We start from the raw sequence: 15,167 nt of genomic DNA on the forward strand, positions 1-15,167 counted from the left end.
GACATGTTTGGTTTCTTCTGTTGTGGGTGGACCATAAATACCACGTTTAATTTATGTGTATGAATGAGAAATGCTGTTTATAATATGATTTTTTCTAATCACAGTGGTAAAGTGTTTTGATTTGTTGGTATATAAATTATGTCAACAGTGTTAGACCATTTACCATTAATCTAAGTAGAGCTTGACTGGTAAATTCTTAATTTTAACGTATATGATTAACAAGCACTTTCCGAAGAGTAAAATGCCAAGAGTTCTCTTTTGAAATAAGTTTATTTTTAAGCTGTAAAATGTCCTACTTTGTCCAGACCTTAGTTGCAGTTCTTAATAATCAAAGTCGAATCAAGTTATCATTTTTGTAGAGCAGATTTAAAAGCGTTTAGCCAAAAAGACTTCCAAAACCGAAGTCAAATTAGAAATGTACCTCACAAGTTTAAATATTAAGGTATAGAAAACAACACTGGCTAATGCATCACTGGTACGTTTTTTAAAACTCTGAAATATCCTTTCCAGTTTTGACTTTAAAAATCAAATTTTGCTCGAGCAATATCCTTAAATATTGGTGGTAACAAAAATGGAATATTAAGGTATAGGAATGTATAGAAAGGTATGATTATTGCTTTTTTCAAACCATAAAACATACATTTTGAATCTAAACATTTGATATTGATCGAGCAATGCCTTTAAAGATTGGTGAAAACAAAAATGTAATTATTATTATTATTATTTTAAATTTCTACATTTTTGAGGGGCTAAAAGCAGTATTATCAGAACATAAAGCTGACAGTAATAATAATTTAAAAAAAAATGTAACAGATGGCATCAAAATCACAAGTTAATAAAAGCAAAGCAAAATATTATTAATAATTTCATCCAGATTCCAGGTAAAGCTTATTTTCAGTATTGATTACTCTGTCTAGCACTTTTTTTGATTCATTGCTTTGTCGAAGAAATAACATCTGATATCTTGATATAATTGTTTTACCCAGCAACCAAAAACCAAAACCCAAATATACATAATAATATTAATAATATATAAAACACAAAACTATAAATATTCACATATGTGTATGGTTAATAGCTCATTTTTTAATCCTTGTTTTAAAGGTGCTGTATAAACACTTTAAAATTATTATTATTAGTTAAGCAATACTGATTTGAAACCTTATTATAAAGTTTCTTCATGAATGGATTTTCTTTCTGTTGACTAATAGATTAATGGACTTTTTGTTTCAATTCTCTTGGATAAATTATCATAAAATATCACGTATTAGTAAAAGATGAGGAATTAAATGAAGCTTTGATCAGAAAGAGTTCAGTTCAGTATGGAGGGCTCTGAACTGGGTTGCCAAATCGGTGCTCCATCCCGCGTTGACGATTCCAAGAGACTACAATTATTTGTGTAATTTTATTTCGCAGTTAAACAGCTTTGAGTGTATTTTAACTCGAGACTCATTATTAGACCTGAATGTGATAGTTTTATTTTGAAAAACGCATTTATGCGGTCGTCAACATTATACGTAAAACACATTTAACTGGCAACCCTCTCCAGTAGCAGCCCTCTCTGTTCCCTCCTCTCTTCGCAGCGGTTCGCCATTTTGATCCAGTCGAGCAGCAGCTTCAGTTAAAGTTGCAGCAAAGCGGCGGTGAAAACAAACAACACAGGAGCACCTTTATCAGGAAGAAAAAAACAGGTAAGAATGTAAATGACGCGATGGGAAGCAATTTTAACAACTTGGCGATTTTTTATAGCAGCCAACAGAGGCATTTAAATGCCCGAAATTGTGTCTTTTTTTAAGCCATGTAGCTTTAGCTTAGCTTAGCATAGTTTAGCTAACTGAGGGCGACCTCGAGGCGAGCTGCACGAACGAAATTGTAGCCGGAGGTGATACATAAAGCCTGCTTTAGATTTAATATCAGGCATCAAAAATAGCACAGAATTTAGCACACATATAGCGTGCACCTCTTATATTTCTGCTTCTCAGCGATGCTTAAATTAAGTATTGAATCGAGTAGCTAGTAAAGTTAGCATCATTATCTCAGCGTGTTCTCACAGTGGAGGGTTGGGCCTAACCGCCTGATGAATGTGATTAAAACGCTAAACAGTTTCTAACGTTTGCATATACATTTGTGCATATTTAAAATACTATTGGACAAATGTGTTGTTACTTGATACTGTTTAAAGCAACAGGAGAGTGGGGTTCATAATATTCACTCATTAAACCGTCATTTATGTCGCACGTTTAAACAACAGGGGTTAACCCAAAGTACTTTTCTAAATAACGTTAGAAATTTACTTAAGTTTACAATATTATGTATTGTACAAATCTGTCTGACCAGTTTAAATAGCAATGTTTTGTGAAAGTTTAAAACGTGTGAGTAATGTAATTAAATATGCACTGATTAAATTACATTCCCGAAACATACAGTGAACTGCAATGATTAATCGATTAGTTGTCAGCTGTTAAATTATCACAGCCATCTTGATAATCTGATCAAGGTTTAAGTTTACAACAAATAAATAGAACATTCTAATTAAATTTGCTCATAGGCTAGAAATTCAGTAGGCCTAGTTGAGTACATTCAACAAATGTGTATTTTGGATGTTTTCATCCTTCGTGTTTGACAGAAAACATGTTATTTTAGCTTTTTTTAAAAGCCCAAAATAGCAGTGTTTTTCCATGTGGCGTCCTACTTTAATACTCCATTTATCGTGCTTCTATTTATGGCAGTACGACATGGGGAAAATAGTACGTTTTTCCTGTCTGATTGGATTTGCTTTATAATTATTTAGGTCAAATTTAGTATTCACTGTGTAATAGATTCCGAAAATGTGATGAAACAAGTAAAACCAGAGGCAGAACAGTTTGAACATTCAGCATAATGCATACCCTAAACTGCAGCCTTTGCTATTTGCTAAATGTACAGTTTCTACAATTTGAAATCATTTAATTGGTCATCCCTATGTCTAATGTGCTTTAAACACATTTTAAATGGATAAGGAAGGACAAAATATTGAAAACATACCTTATTAAATTACATTAAGTTATGCTACAACCACTAAAATAATCACAGATGTTTAATCAGTCTCTTTCTCCAACAGCTGAACATAAAAACCTTCATTGATGCAGGAATTACGGTCGATCATTGCTGACTTTTAAGCTAGTTGAGCCCAATAAACTGTATGAATGGTAGTTTTAACTTTGTGTTTTTGGCGGGGAAAACTGCATTTAGCTGGCGGTTATCCTGAAACTGGTTTGACCAGCACATCATGCAGTTTCAATTCTGTTCAGGTAACGCCAGGGGCATTTTCAGCCTAGACATGTTTAAATGTAGCGCTACGGTGACCTGTTTTTCACAAGAAAGTGAAAAGTTTCACATGTCCACAGTGCTCAAGAAGCTGCCACAAGTATAATAATAGTTAACTTAGTTGGTCAAAAGTGGCCTCAACAGTAACATCCCATGAAGTTTGTAGAGTCTCTGTTTTCTTGAGGGGTTAATGTTTAATTCCTTACAGCTGTTAACTTTTATGATGTTAGCAGAGGTGGCCTTTGTCCCTCATCTCCAGCAAGCAACAAAGAAACATTTAGATTTTTGTTTCCTTGACTGTGCTCATGCTGTGATTAGATTTAAAGCTAACTCACGATTGAGCAAGGTCAGCCTACCAGCCTTTAAATATTACATTAAGCTGTTTTTATTACTTGTCCTTCTTTGTTTTAAATATTTGCTGAATTATGTGTTCTCCTGTTTGAGCAGAAGTCAACATGAGTGGCTGTCGTGTCTTCATCGGCCGTTTGAGCCCACACGCCAGAGAGAGAGACGTGGAGAAGTTTTTCAAAGGCTATGGAAGAATCCGGGAAATCAACTTGAAGAATGGATTTGGCTTCGTGGTCAGTATGGCCCACCGCATCGTTTGAATTATTAGTTTTCACTCCTTCTTGTTTTTCACTTCTAAGAATCTCGTTTTTTCCCTTCTTCTCAGGAATTTGACGACCACAGAGACGCAGATGATGCTGTGTACGAGCTGAACGGCAAAGAATTGTGCAGTGAAAGGTAATAATCTGGTTTTAGTTGGTTTACTTCTGTTCTGTACCCTTTAGTTTGGTGTGTTCGTTCAAAGTAAAAGGCAAGACTTGGAGTAGCTTTGTTGTTGCACTACTCTCTCATTTTTTTTGAGGAACTTGGAAGCTCAGTGGCTCAGCGACTTCCTTATCTTGCAAAGACAAAATCATAGAAACTGATTTCAAGTCACAAGTGCATTAATATTTTCTAGCAGCTCCATATGTTGGGGCAGTCTTGATATTTGTCAGAGTACTACAAACACAGTTAGCAATCATGCTAGTGTAGTCACAGAACGGCATAAAAGTCCCTTCAAAAAAGCATTTAGTTACCTGTAAGTGACGGGAAAATCCATGATCTGAACTAGAGATGCACCAATCAATCGGCCGCCGATTTAAAAAGCCGGTTTTATATCCAATCGGCCCCAACCGGTGACCGGCCGATCACTGTCTTAATTTGCCGGTTTTCCCCATAGGTTTTCCCAGGGCAAACTGATCCGCATGGGCATGCACCCCGCATGGGCATGCACCGCGCATGGGCATGCACCGCGCATGCGCATGCGGGTCAAGCACTGCGTATCGGCTCAGAGCAAAACAGCTAAAAACTAGCAAGACTCAGGAACAAAACATGTCGGTAATATGGACTTATTTCACTGTGTGCCAGAGCGACCCAAAACACGCTGTTTGTAATGCTTGCAAGTCAAAAGTCAGCCGTGGAGGGTCAACGCCTAAGACATTTGGAACAACAAACTTAATACGCCACTTGGAAAAGAAGCACGCAGGCTTGTTTAGCAAATATCAGGACGACAATGCCGCTAAGAGGATGGATGTGGCAGAGTCGCAGCAGCCACAACAACCATCCGCCGTGGCTCCTATGTTCGACATCAACACTGAAAAGTCCAAAGCCACCACTATGAAAATAATGGAGTTCATGGCACTGGACGACCAGCCGTTTAGCGTTGTACAGGATAAAGGCTTCGTAAATCTGATGAAACACCCGAATCCACGGTACAAATTACCAAGCAGGCGGTACTTTTCTGACACGGCGCTGCCAGAGTTGTTTGAGAGCGTGTCAGGCCACATACACAAACTGCTGGACGGCACTAAATCCCCGGTCAGTTTCACAACGGACATTTGGACTTCTAACGTGAGCTTAATGTCAATGTTGAGCCTGACTGCTCAGTGGCTGGATGATGAGTTTGAGCTACATCAAGTCCTTCTACACTGTGAAGAATGCCCCGGGTCCCACACCGCCGACAATGTTGTTTGAATATAAGTTAATTATTGACCTGTAAACTGGACTGAATGTTATGGTCAGTGTTGAAAATAAATCTGCTCAGGAGGCACTGTTGAAGGTTTTATTCTTGAAAAGGAGGGTTATGATAGCATATAGCCTATCATTAGTTGTGGTTTTAATTGTAGTTATATAAGAAAAATGTTGTCTGGTAGAGGGGTACTTGTATTAAATTTGGGAAAGGCTACTCAAGCCAAACAAATATGGTGTCTATTATATGATTATAATTATTTCTCAGATAGAAAATCGGTATCGGAAAAACCGGTTTTGGCAGGTCAGACCTCCTTTAAAACCGGAAATCGGTATCGGCCAAGAATTTTGCAATCGGTGCATCTCTAATCTGAACCCTGACAAATGGTTTAAATAATGTGGAAATGTAAATCAATCTGTGCTAGCCCGTCTGCTAACTTTGCTACATTTAAATGTTGCACTTATTTTGGCCAGCAGCCTGCTCTTTTGACTATTAAATTCTAAGTATATCCATTTATAAAGCAGCAAAAATACTAGATTTGTTGTTAACAATTGTAATTTTCAAAAGAAAGGTCCAAAATCTTCCAGCTTCTAGATATTTTCTGTTTTCTTTACTTTGTGAAAAAAAGCTAAATATTGTTATTTGTAAACAAAACAAGACATTTGAGGACACCATCTTGGTCTTTGAGAGACATTTATTGCCATGTTTAACGTTTTCAGTCAAACGACCAATCGATAATGAATATAATGATTTGTGGCAGCATAGTAATTATGAATGTTAACGGCAGTCAACACTGTGGGTTTTGTCTTTAATTTGTGGGTCTGTTGAGTATTTGTGTGAGACGTTGTGCAGGACTTGGAACTGAATCAGTAATGTACTCCGACTGCAGCAGCATTTGTGCTTTCAGAGTCTTGACAGTTGTTTGATTATTCACCGTCAAAGCTTCACTTTCCTGTTATTTCCCTCTAGATTATATTACTACAGTCTCTCTGTTGTCTGCAAATCAGCAGTGTCATGCATTTAATGATGCGTTTTCCGCTAAAAGCACCAAATTCCCTTCAGCCCACACAGACTAATCAATAGCTATGTGACTGTAAATCCACGAGAAGCTTCCAGACGCTCGATTTCAGCTGAATCATATTATGACTGCTTGTTTTTTTTTGTTTTGTTTTTCAGGGTCACTATTGAGCATGCTCGCTCCAGAAGAGGAAGAGGCGGCGGCCCCGGTATGGGACGTTTCGGCAGCAGCAGTAGCAGCTATCGTCCATCTCGCAGCAGTGGATCCAGGTACATTAGACGCAGATTAGCTTTCAGAAGCATTATAAGAGCAAGTTAATGACACTTGTGCTCATTTTTGGGTACGTTAGGTCTCTAAACATGCCATGAAAGTGTGTTGTGTTGACACTGTTTGTATATAGCTGAATAAAGTATGTGTTTCAGAGCATATAAAGCTTTTACATCTGTGAAAAGTGCTCATATTCTTTGTAAAGTGATGTCTTTCTCCACTGTATCTGTTTGCACTAAAGTCAAATAAAACCCAGTGAACTGTGACAGCTGGGTCAAAATGTGGACCAGCACAGACAAGTTACACAAACTGAACAGTCTGGGGGGGGGGGGGGGGGACTTATGCTGAACAAAAACAATCTTAAGATTATCAATGAATTCCTGCGGCGGAGCAGATAAGTTAAAACTCTTGAGAGCAGCATCATGAAGTCATTAATGTCTGCTGCCAGGAGTTTAAAGCTTGTTGTTGCACCTCTAATACAAATGTAAATATTGACCCAGCTCTCAGACAGATGCAGAATAAATACGACAGCAGTAAACGGTGAGAGAAACTCCTGTGAGAATCAATCCAGGTGGAAGTTTGCAGCCTGTATTGAACACTGAGGGTGCTCCAGTTTTTTTTGTTTTTTTTGTATTTACAGCCTCTGCTAACATTTTCTTCCTTTTTTTACCTGTGCAGGTACGGCCCTCCTGTGCGAACCGACCACAGACTCATTGTAGAGAACCTGTCCTCACGGATCAGCTGGCAGGTAAGAGATGACGGCATTATCTCTCTCACAGCACAAGCTTTTTAAAAATGATGTCTTCTAATGACGTGTTTTATAATGAAGCAGCATTCATTTTAGCGCCCGGGTCAATTTGGTTTCAGTCAGATTATACTATTAACCAAAAAAAATTCTCTTTGGTTAATTGGCTGATTACAGTAGAAAGCCCCAAGTGTTCTTTATTTTTTTTAATTCTTTTGTTTTACCACCTTTAGTCCCCCCCAGACAAAACGCACGTTAAACAAAACCTTTAACAGCTGCTCTGATATGGTTTCCCTCATATCAGAGGTTTGAATGAAAACACCCTCCACGGGGGTGTGAGAAGTATGTAGCGCCCTCTGCTGGTTGTTTTTTTTCTGAATAGTGTCCATTTGGTGCCTCTCCTTACACGCAGTTGCCGCCGGTCTAAAGTCTTGGCTGGGCCCCGTAGCGGGTGAAAGTGGTCTAGCGCAGGATACGGTAGCCTTAGGAGGTCCGTAGCCACAGTCTGGAGGTTCTGTGGGCCGGCATCCCCGAGTGCTGTAACCCCCCTCAAATCCACGGTCCCTACACTCTCCCATTTGGGTCTTTTTCTGTTGCTGATGGAACTGGGGGGGCGTTGAGTCGGGCGCCACACCCTCTTCCCCCTACTTGCTCTCTGGTGGTTCCTTACTTGTGGAGGCCGGATGCTGAGTCAAGGCCGAGGGCGTTTCTCAAGGGCTTAACACTGCATTGGTTCCCATTTGCTATTTGGACAAGTGGCTCTATGCTAATATCTTCCTGGGTATGGAGCGGTAAGTAGCATAAAACTCATGTGATTGGGTTTGTTCAGGGTCGGGTGGTAACGGGGTGTAGAGTGACAGTGTCAAAGGGGAATCATGTAAACAGTTTACCTCTGCTGAGCCAAAAAAGAAGGAATTAGACATCAGGTTTTGGCCTAAAAAAGTCCTAAATTCATCCAACAAATACACAGCGTTATCTCACATACTTGTACAGTTAAATCATGCATACAAAATTGATTATTTTCACCTTTTAATACTTAATAAAAATCAAACTATTTTACCTGCCAGGCGTCTAACTGTGGAGCTGAATTTGGTTTTTCTTAATAGGCTGCAAAAGCAAAATTCCTAGAGTCAATTAATGCTACATAAACAACAAAGAAAACAACACTTGTCCACCCTCACAAAGCATTTTCTGTGGCTCTTTTGTTTACATGGCCTCCACTGAAAGTTATCACAAAGTGACTTAGATAGCCCAAGTTAGTGTGTGTGTGTGTGCTGGTTTCTTGCTGCCTGCTCATTTCTCCCCCTACAGGTCCGATAAAGGCTCTCACTGACACCTCATGTGTCGCTCGCCGTCACTAATCCCACGTTATGCTTTTAACATAGGACCTGAAAGACCTGATGAGAAAAGCAGGTGAAGTTACCTTTGTGGACGCTCACAGACCCAACAAAAATGAAGGGTGAGTTGTTGTTTTGACGGTTTAAACCTCTGATTTAGCCTCTGTCCTCGGTGCTAATTACTGTTCCCTCCTGGATGAATGCAGGGTGGTTGAGTTTGCATCTCGCAGTGACATGAAGAACGCCATCTCCAAGCTCGATGGGACAGAGCTGAATGGACGCAAACTGAAGATCTTTGAGGACAGCAGGAGGTGAGTTATTCTACCTCTTTTCTTGATGCCAGATTACAAGATTTTTCTTGCCAAATGTTTTTTTTTCTAAATAAAACTTTTAAGGGAAACATTTGAAGTAATTATTTGGAATTTTCATAAATTCTGTGAATTTATTGCTGAATTTTTGGATTTTTTTCAGAGAAGAAAACAGTATTTTTTAGTGCCTGTAAATGAGGACAACAGGAGGGTTAACAGTCCCTCTTTTACCTACAGGATACCTGAAACACCCAATTTCAATGTGATTACAAACTTTAATAAACACTAATGACAATAAAACAAATCCGGTTAAGACATCTCATAAACAGCCTTTGTAATGAATTCTTTATATTATAATGAGACTTTATGGACGTCCTGTACTTTTACGTGACACTCTTGCTGTTGTGTTGCGTTGTCGTTTTGTTGTCGTTCCACTAAATTTAACGTCGTCTTTTTTTCCCTTCACAGTCACAGCAAGAGCCGCTCTCGCTCTCGCAGCTACTCCCGCTCCAAGAGCCGATCCAGGAGCCGCAACCGCTCCAGGAGCCGCTCCAGGTCCATCAGCCGGACCCCGGAGAAGAAGACGTCCGGAGGGGGGAAGGCCGGAGGCAGGTCCCCCTCCAGGTCCAAGTCTCGCTCCAAGTCCAGGTCCAGGTCCAAGTCCGTCTCCAGGTCCCGCTCGCGCTCCCCGGCCCCGGCTCAAGACAAACAGTCCCGTTCACGTTCCCGATCCCGTTCTCGTTCCCGGTCCCGATCCCGTTCGCGCTCCCGCTCCGCCTCAGCAGACAGCAAACACTGAAGCAGTTTCCTCTGTAACAGAGACTGATATCTGCTGACCGCAGGCCTCAGCGATGGTGTGAAGTTTATCGTTTTCTTTTTTTAAAATAAAGGGGAGAAATTTGACTTTTACAAACCCTCAGTCTTTAATGTGCGCATATTTGGCTTTGGTTTGTGTTTTATTTTCTCTGTAATTCTTAGTTTTTTGGACGTGCTTCCACACAGAAGAGGTTTTTTTTCTTCGTTGTCATGATTTAAACATTTCCATCTTTCAGAGCCCGTTCATATCTCGATGAAATCAGTGATGCTGCTGCTGGAGTCTGTTTGTAGCCGTCTGCTGTGTTTTTGATTCCATCCACTCCTCTGTGCTTTGAGAGAATCGCCGATGTATTTGGTTTGAGCTCCTGTCATGAAACTGTGACTACGCTTCCGATGAGGCGCTTCTACACGTGTTGCATTCACTGCCCTGATATGTGAACAGAGAGAAACATCTCAGCTGGTGATTTAGTTCAACCAGAGTCATGCTTTTGGAATCTGGCATTAGTTTTTTTTTTTTTTTTGTTAATTTGTGTGTTTCTGGTTTATTATTACCTCCTGTTCCTCCAGTCTGTCCAGGATCTAAAAACATCTTTTCTTTCAGAAGGTTTATTAATTTGATACTAATGAAACACCCGCAGCATATCATGATTTCTTTTTTTTTTTTTGTTAGTGTTTTTTTTAAGTATTTTGTTAAAATAATCCTCGGTGGGTCAGGAGTTGATTTAAAAAGTCTGAAGTTTGACCTTTCACAAACTGTTTAATCTGTTGACGTCTTTCTGTCCTGCAGTGATTTCAGCACAAATGTATGCAAACGTCAGGTTGGAACACGAATAAACATGTTTGATTTTAAACTCATCGTCTGAATGTGTATTTCTGTCTCACTGAATTCGAAATATTCTGCGTTTAATTTGGAGTATTTGAACCTTCAAATCTAGACATCATCCATCCATCCATCCTCTATACACCGCTTTATCCTCACTAGGGTCATGGGGGGTGCTGGATTCTATCCCAGCTGACTCGGGTGAAGTCAGGGGACACCCAGGACAGGTCACCAGTCTGTCACAGGGCTCCATATACCTCCTGTCAAAGGTTTTGAGACGGGTTCTCATTTATTTGAATGAGGAAGTGTCTCAAAACTTTTGACGGGGTGTAAACAGACAGACGCACACCTATGGACAATTTAGAGTAACCAATTCACCTCAGCATGTTTTTGGACTGTGGGAAGATCTTCACATGATGCACATTTTTAATATCCAGGAAAATAAACCTCTATATGTTCAGTGACTGTGGTGAAATCTTACATAAAACCATAATTATGGAAAATGATCTTTGTTGTCTCTGACTGGAAATTTAAACAATGCTCCTTGTTTTTTTTTTTACGTTCCCCTTTGGAATAGATGCATAAAAGTCACCTCACAGTTTTGTTTCAGGAGGAAAAATAGGATTAAAATGTCTTTGCAGCTGTTTTATACATCTATATGTTTGTTTTTCTCTCTTATATGTGGCTGTTTTGTGTGTTTTCTTTTGCGTCATTTCCTACATTTTTGTGGTAGCTTGCTGTTTGTGGCCATTTAGTGTTTCTCTGCAGATGTTTAGCGTGTCTGCAGTTGTTCTGTGTTGCTTTGCAGCCATTTTATTAGTGTTTGTGGTTGTTTTGTGTTTCTCTCGTTAATTTGTTTCTTTGTGGTTGTTTTGTGTTTCTCTGGTTAATTTATGTTTTTGTGGTTGTTTTGTGTTTCTCTGGTTAATTTGTTTCTTTGTGGTTTTGTGTGTTTCCAATATTTTCTTGTGTGTCTCTGGTTGTTCTGCGTCTTTATGAATGTTTTGTGCGTCTGTCGTCATTTTGTGTGCCTTTGTTTTGTATTTATTTGTCAATGTTTTGTGTGTCTTTGTGGTCATTTGGTGTATTTGTTACTGTTTTGTTTCTCTTTGGTAATTTTGTGTGTCCCTCAGGCTGTTTTGTGTCTTTGTCGTCATTTTTGTGTCTTGTATTAATTTGTGTCTTGTAGTTTTGTGTCTCAGGCATTTTTTTTCTCTTTGTTGTATTTCGTGTGTCTGGTCATTTTGTGTGTCTGGTTAATTTGTGTTTTTTTGTCTTTTTTTTTTCTTCAAGATTCAAGACCTTTATTTGTCAAAATCACAATTATACATTATATAATGTGCAGTGAAATGCATTGTGTGTCTGTTCCAGACCCAAATAAAAACACAATAAATGAATCTATAAAATTAAGTGAAATAAATACAAATAAAAGTGTCAAATAGTGCTAAACAACATAAGTCTTGCTGAGGTTCAGGAGGAGGCTGTTGTCTCTTTGTTGTCATTTTGTGCGTCTTTGTTGTCATTTTCGTGTCTTAGTTTTGAGTTTCTTTGTGTTGATTTTATGCGTCTTGTTTTGTGTCCTTGGTAGCTTTGTGTGTCTCTGGTAAATCACATCACAGGATGTTTTGTCTGTTTTGTTGCTATCTTGTGTGTATTCGTCACTACTTTGTGTCTCTGTGGTTATTTTGTATCTCTTTGTTGTTTTGTACGTCTTTAAACTCATTCTGTGTCTCTTTGTGGTTAATATGAGTCATTATGCATGTCTGTTGTTTCGGGTCTTCACGGTTGTTGCTTTTTTTGTGTCATTTGACGTTTCTTTGTGGCCATTTTTATGTCTCTTTGTGATTTTTTGGTGTCTCTGTCTGACCATTTTGTGTCTCTTTGTGGTTGTTTAACATCTTTAAACTGAATTCTCTGACTGTCCACAGAGAACATATGAAGTTCCTCCACACAGACTCTGCAAAAAAGACCCTGAATCCTCAAACTTCCAAGTCCTGTTCAGATCTACCTACTGACTTTTGAACACTGGAGTCATTCTGAAGTTATTTTAGTGAATCTGATCGACCAAACACCTGACTGTCTTTGTAAACTGTCAAGCCACCAAACACTGAAATTTACTGACAGATAAGATCATTTTTTAATAATTTTTATGATGCAGAGAGTTTTGAGAGCAGCAGGTGTTGACAAAAACACACTAATAGATTAACAATCTGTGGATTAATATGGTGACAGATTATCCGGCAGCTCAAACTAATCCTTAAAGTGACCCTGCAGCCTGGAAAGACGAGCCGATGCTCTTGAACATTGATTAAAACACGATTCTTTGATCTAAAACTGAACATTAAATCATATTCAGCTTCACCAACACTGCTCAGGATCACCACATGGTGGCAGCACCTGCTTGTATTACAGTTCAACTACATCATGGGTGTGCAAAATAAGAATAAATCGTCACTATTTAATGGTCAGTATAATAAATATTGCTCAGAAGCACTTCAGTTGGGAAGTTGTATTTGAAAGATGAGTGTGGATGTGCACAGGTAAAGATCTTAACTAAAATGGGCAGATTAAGTTACTTTTCACATGTCTTTCTTCAAGAATATTCCATTTTTTTTAGTAGTAACTTACTCAACTACTCCATTTAAGCACATTTATAAGCAAGTATTTCCCTTTTCTGCTACTTTACACATCAATTTGATCATTTCAGCAGAAAATATTTACATATTTTCTACTAAAATATATTCATTTGGCAGCAGCAGCCACTGGTTTTCAAAGCAATATTAAGTTTTTACACACCAAAAACACGCTAAATTCATAAAATATGAAAATATTCCAATCGATGTAAAAACAAAACCAGAAGTCTATTTTTCTTAAATACAGAACAGAAAAGGAAAGATTTGTCTTCTGAAAGTTCTCTCATGGCTCCATTTAACCAACTATAGCCATTCAAGACCTCCCAATAAGATCAAAGATGAAAATAAATAAATAAATTCCCTCAAAATTACTAAATATGTGTATCTTAAGGCTGAATTATACCATCTGTGTATAAAGTACTGCAGCATTGCTCTTCTTGCAGTAAATCCTGCCCCGCATAACGAATATTACAGATTGATCACGTGACACATCTCCCTGCAGAATGAACACTTTTATTTTCATCCTCTGATCACATCCAGGTGACACTTTCTACCTGCTGGTGCAGCTGGGAGCCCGGTGACGTATGCTCTGGAGGTGTATGACAGGCGTTTAGTGCCCTGCTGAGAGTGGTGTCATTCAAATTAAAGCGACACAGATGTGGAAGAAAACTAGTGCCACTATGAGAAAAATCAGCTCTAAAGATGGATTATTGATGGATTAATGGTTGTTTATGTAACGGATGTTGCAAGCATAAGAGTAATGGCTTCTGTCTGCCAGTATTTTTCAGTGTCACTGGTTTCAGTCGGTGTCAGCTGACACAAAACAGATCATTTACATATATTTTGCAAACCAAGGAGCTGAGGATCCTTCTCCTGAACCTGCAGGTCAAATCCAGTGTTTCTCTAAGTAGTTCAGGTTTTGTTTATAATGCAAAACTAAACTTTCTGTGTTCTGGCCTCATAGTCATTGTCTCAACTGAGATATCTGTAGGACAGCAACAGTTATTTGTTTCATATTTATGTTTTTAACAGCATTTATAGCTGATTTTTTTTTTTAAGTTTTATTGGCATTTAAAAAATAGGCACTGACACTGAGATAGTGAATAAAAACAGGTGTTAAGCAGAGTTGGGAAGGGACTATACTACGCACTGTATACTATACTGGCAGACAACTGTTCATCACTGGCAATAAATTTATTTTACTGAATACTGCAGCTGCTTTTTTTGTTCTAATGACAGCTGCACATTCGAGCTGCTAATCTTTAAACTATTGATATTTATATATACTATTGTACTGAAGTGCATTTAGGTCTGACACTGTCCCATAATACAGAAAATCAGTTTAATTTTGGGACTAATCAAAGTGAAATTAATGTTATTGATTATCTGTAATAAATACAGGTAAGAATAATCTGTTTAGGCTCAACATACCCGTGAGCACACTAATCTTGCTTCATAATCTATCTATCTATCTATCTATCTATCTATCTATCTATCTATCTATCCTCAATGGACAAAAAATACACAACCTCATGTAAAATTAAGGTTAAATTTCTATTTTATCTAGGAAAATTAGAGTATTTTTTCCATCTATTTATGGTTTTGCTATATTATATTTCTATGTTAAATGAAAGACCAGCAGCTGGTTGACACTGGAACAACAACAACAGCAAAACTAAATATTAACACAAAACATAGTCATATTCTGGTAGCTATCGTAACAGAATAAAATAACTGTAAATAAATAAAAACAGCAATTTCCCCATTATTTATTATCTGTAAAAACCAAATATAGAAAAAATGAAAATATATATAGCATAGAATATATACTATAATAAGATATAACAATAATAAAAACTAACAATAATAAAAAATAAATAAAACTGAAATTGTATTTTTGCAG

The 15,167-nt window shown here is 38.1% G+C and overlaps 1 protein-coding gene across 1 annotated transcript; it reads left to right on the forward strand.

The window, feature by feature from the left end:
• Positions 1-1,575: 1,575 nt before the first annotated feature.
• srsf5a (serine and arginine rich splicing factor 5a) lies at positions 1,576-10,662 on the forward strand. The gene is made up of 8 exons (XM_051957397.1): positions 1,576-1,691; positions 3,751-3,887; positions 3,980-4,050; positions 6,497-6,607; positions 7,284-7,353; positions 8,736-8,809; positions 8,894-8,998; positions 9,464-10,662. Exons 2-8 carry the CDS (start codon positions 3,762-3,764, stop codon positions 9,792-9,794), a joined length of 888 nt encoding a protein of 295 aa, XP_051813357.1. The 5' UTR covers positions 1,576-1,691; positions 3,751-3,761; the 3' UTR covers positions 9,795-10,662.
• The last annotated feature ends 4,505 nt before the right edge of the window (positions 10,663-15,167 follow it).

Source organism: Acanthochromis polyacanthus, chromosome 1 (assembly GCF_021347895.1).
Source record: "Acanthochromis polyacanthus isolate Apoly-LR-REF ecotype Palm Island chromosome 1, KAUST_Apoly_ChrSc, whole genome shotgun sequence".
NCBI classification, from domain to species: domain Eukaryota; kingdom Metazoa; phylum Chordata; class Actinopteri; family Pomacentridae; genus Acanthochromis; species Acanthochromis polyacanthus.

What these genes read in the sequence shown, in the direction of transcription:
- srsf5a (XM_051957397.1), top strand. Translation starts at nt 3,762, where the DNA reads ATGAGTGGCTGTCGTGTCTTCATCGGCCGTTTGAGCCCACACGCCAGA. An exon ending in AAAGAATTGTGCAGTGAAAG is followed by an intron (nt 4,051 to 6,496) that starts GTAATAATCTGG and finishes TTTGTTTTTCAG; the next exon opens with GGTCACTATTGAGCATGCTC. An exon ending in ATCTTTGAGGACAGCAGGAG is followed by an intron (nt 8,999 to 9,463) that starts GTGAGTTATTCT and finishes TTCCCTTCACAG; the next exon opens with TCACAGCAAGAGCCGCTCTC.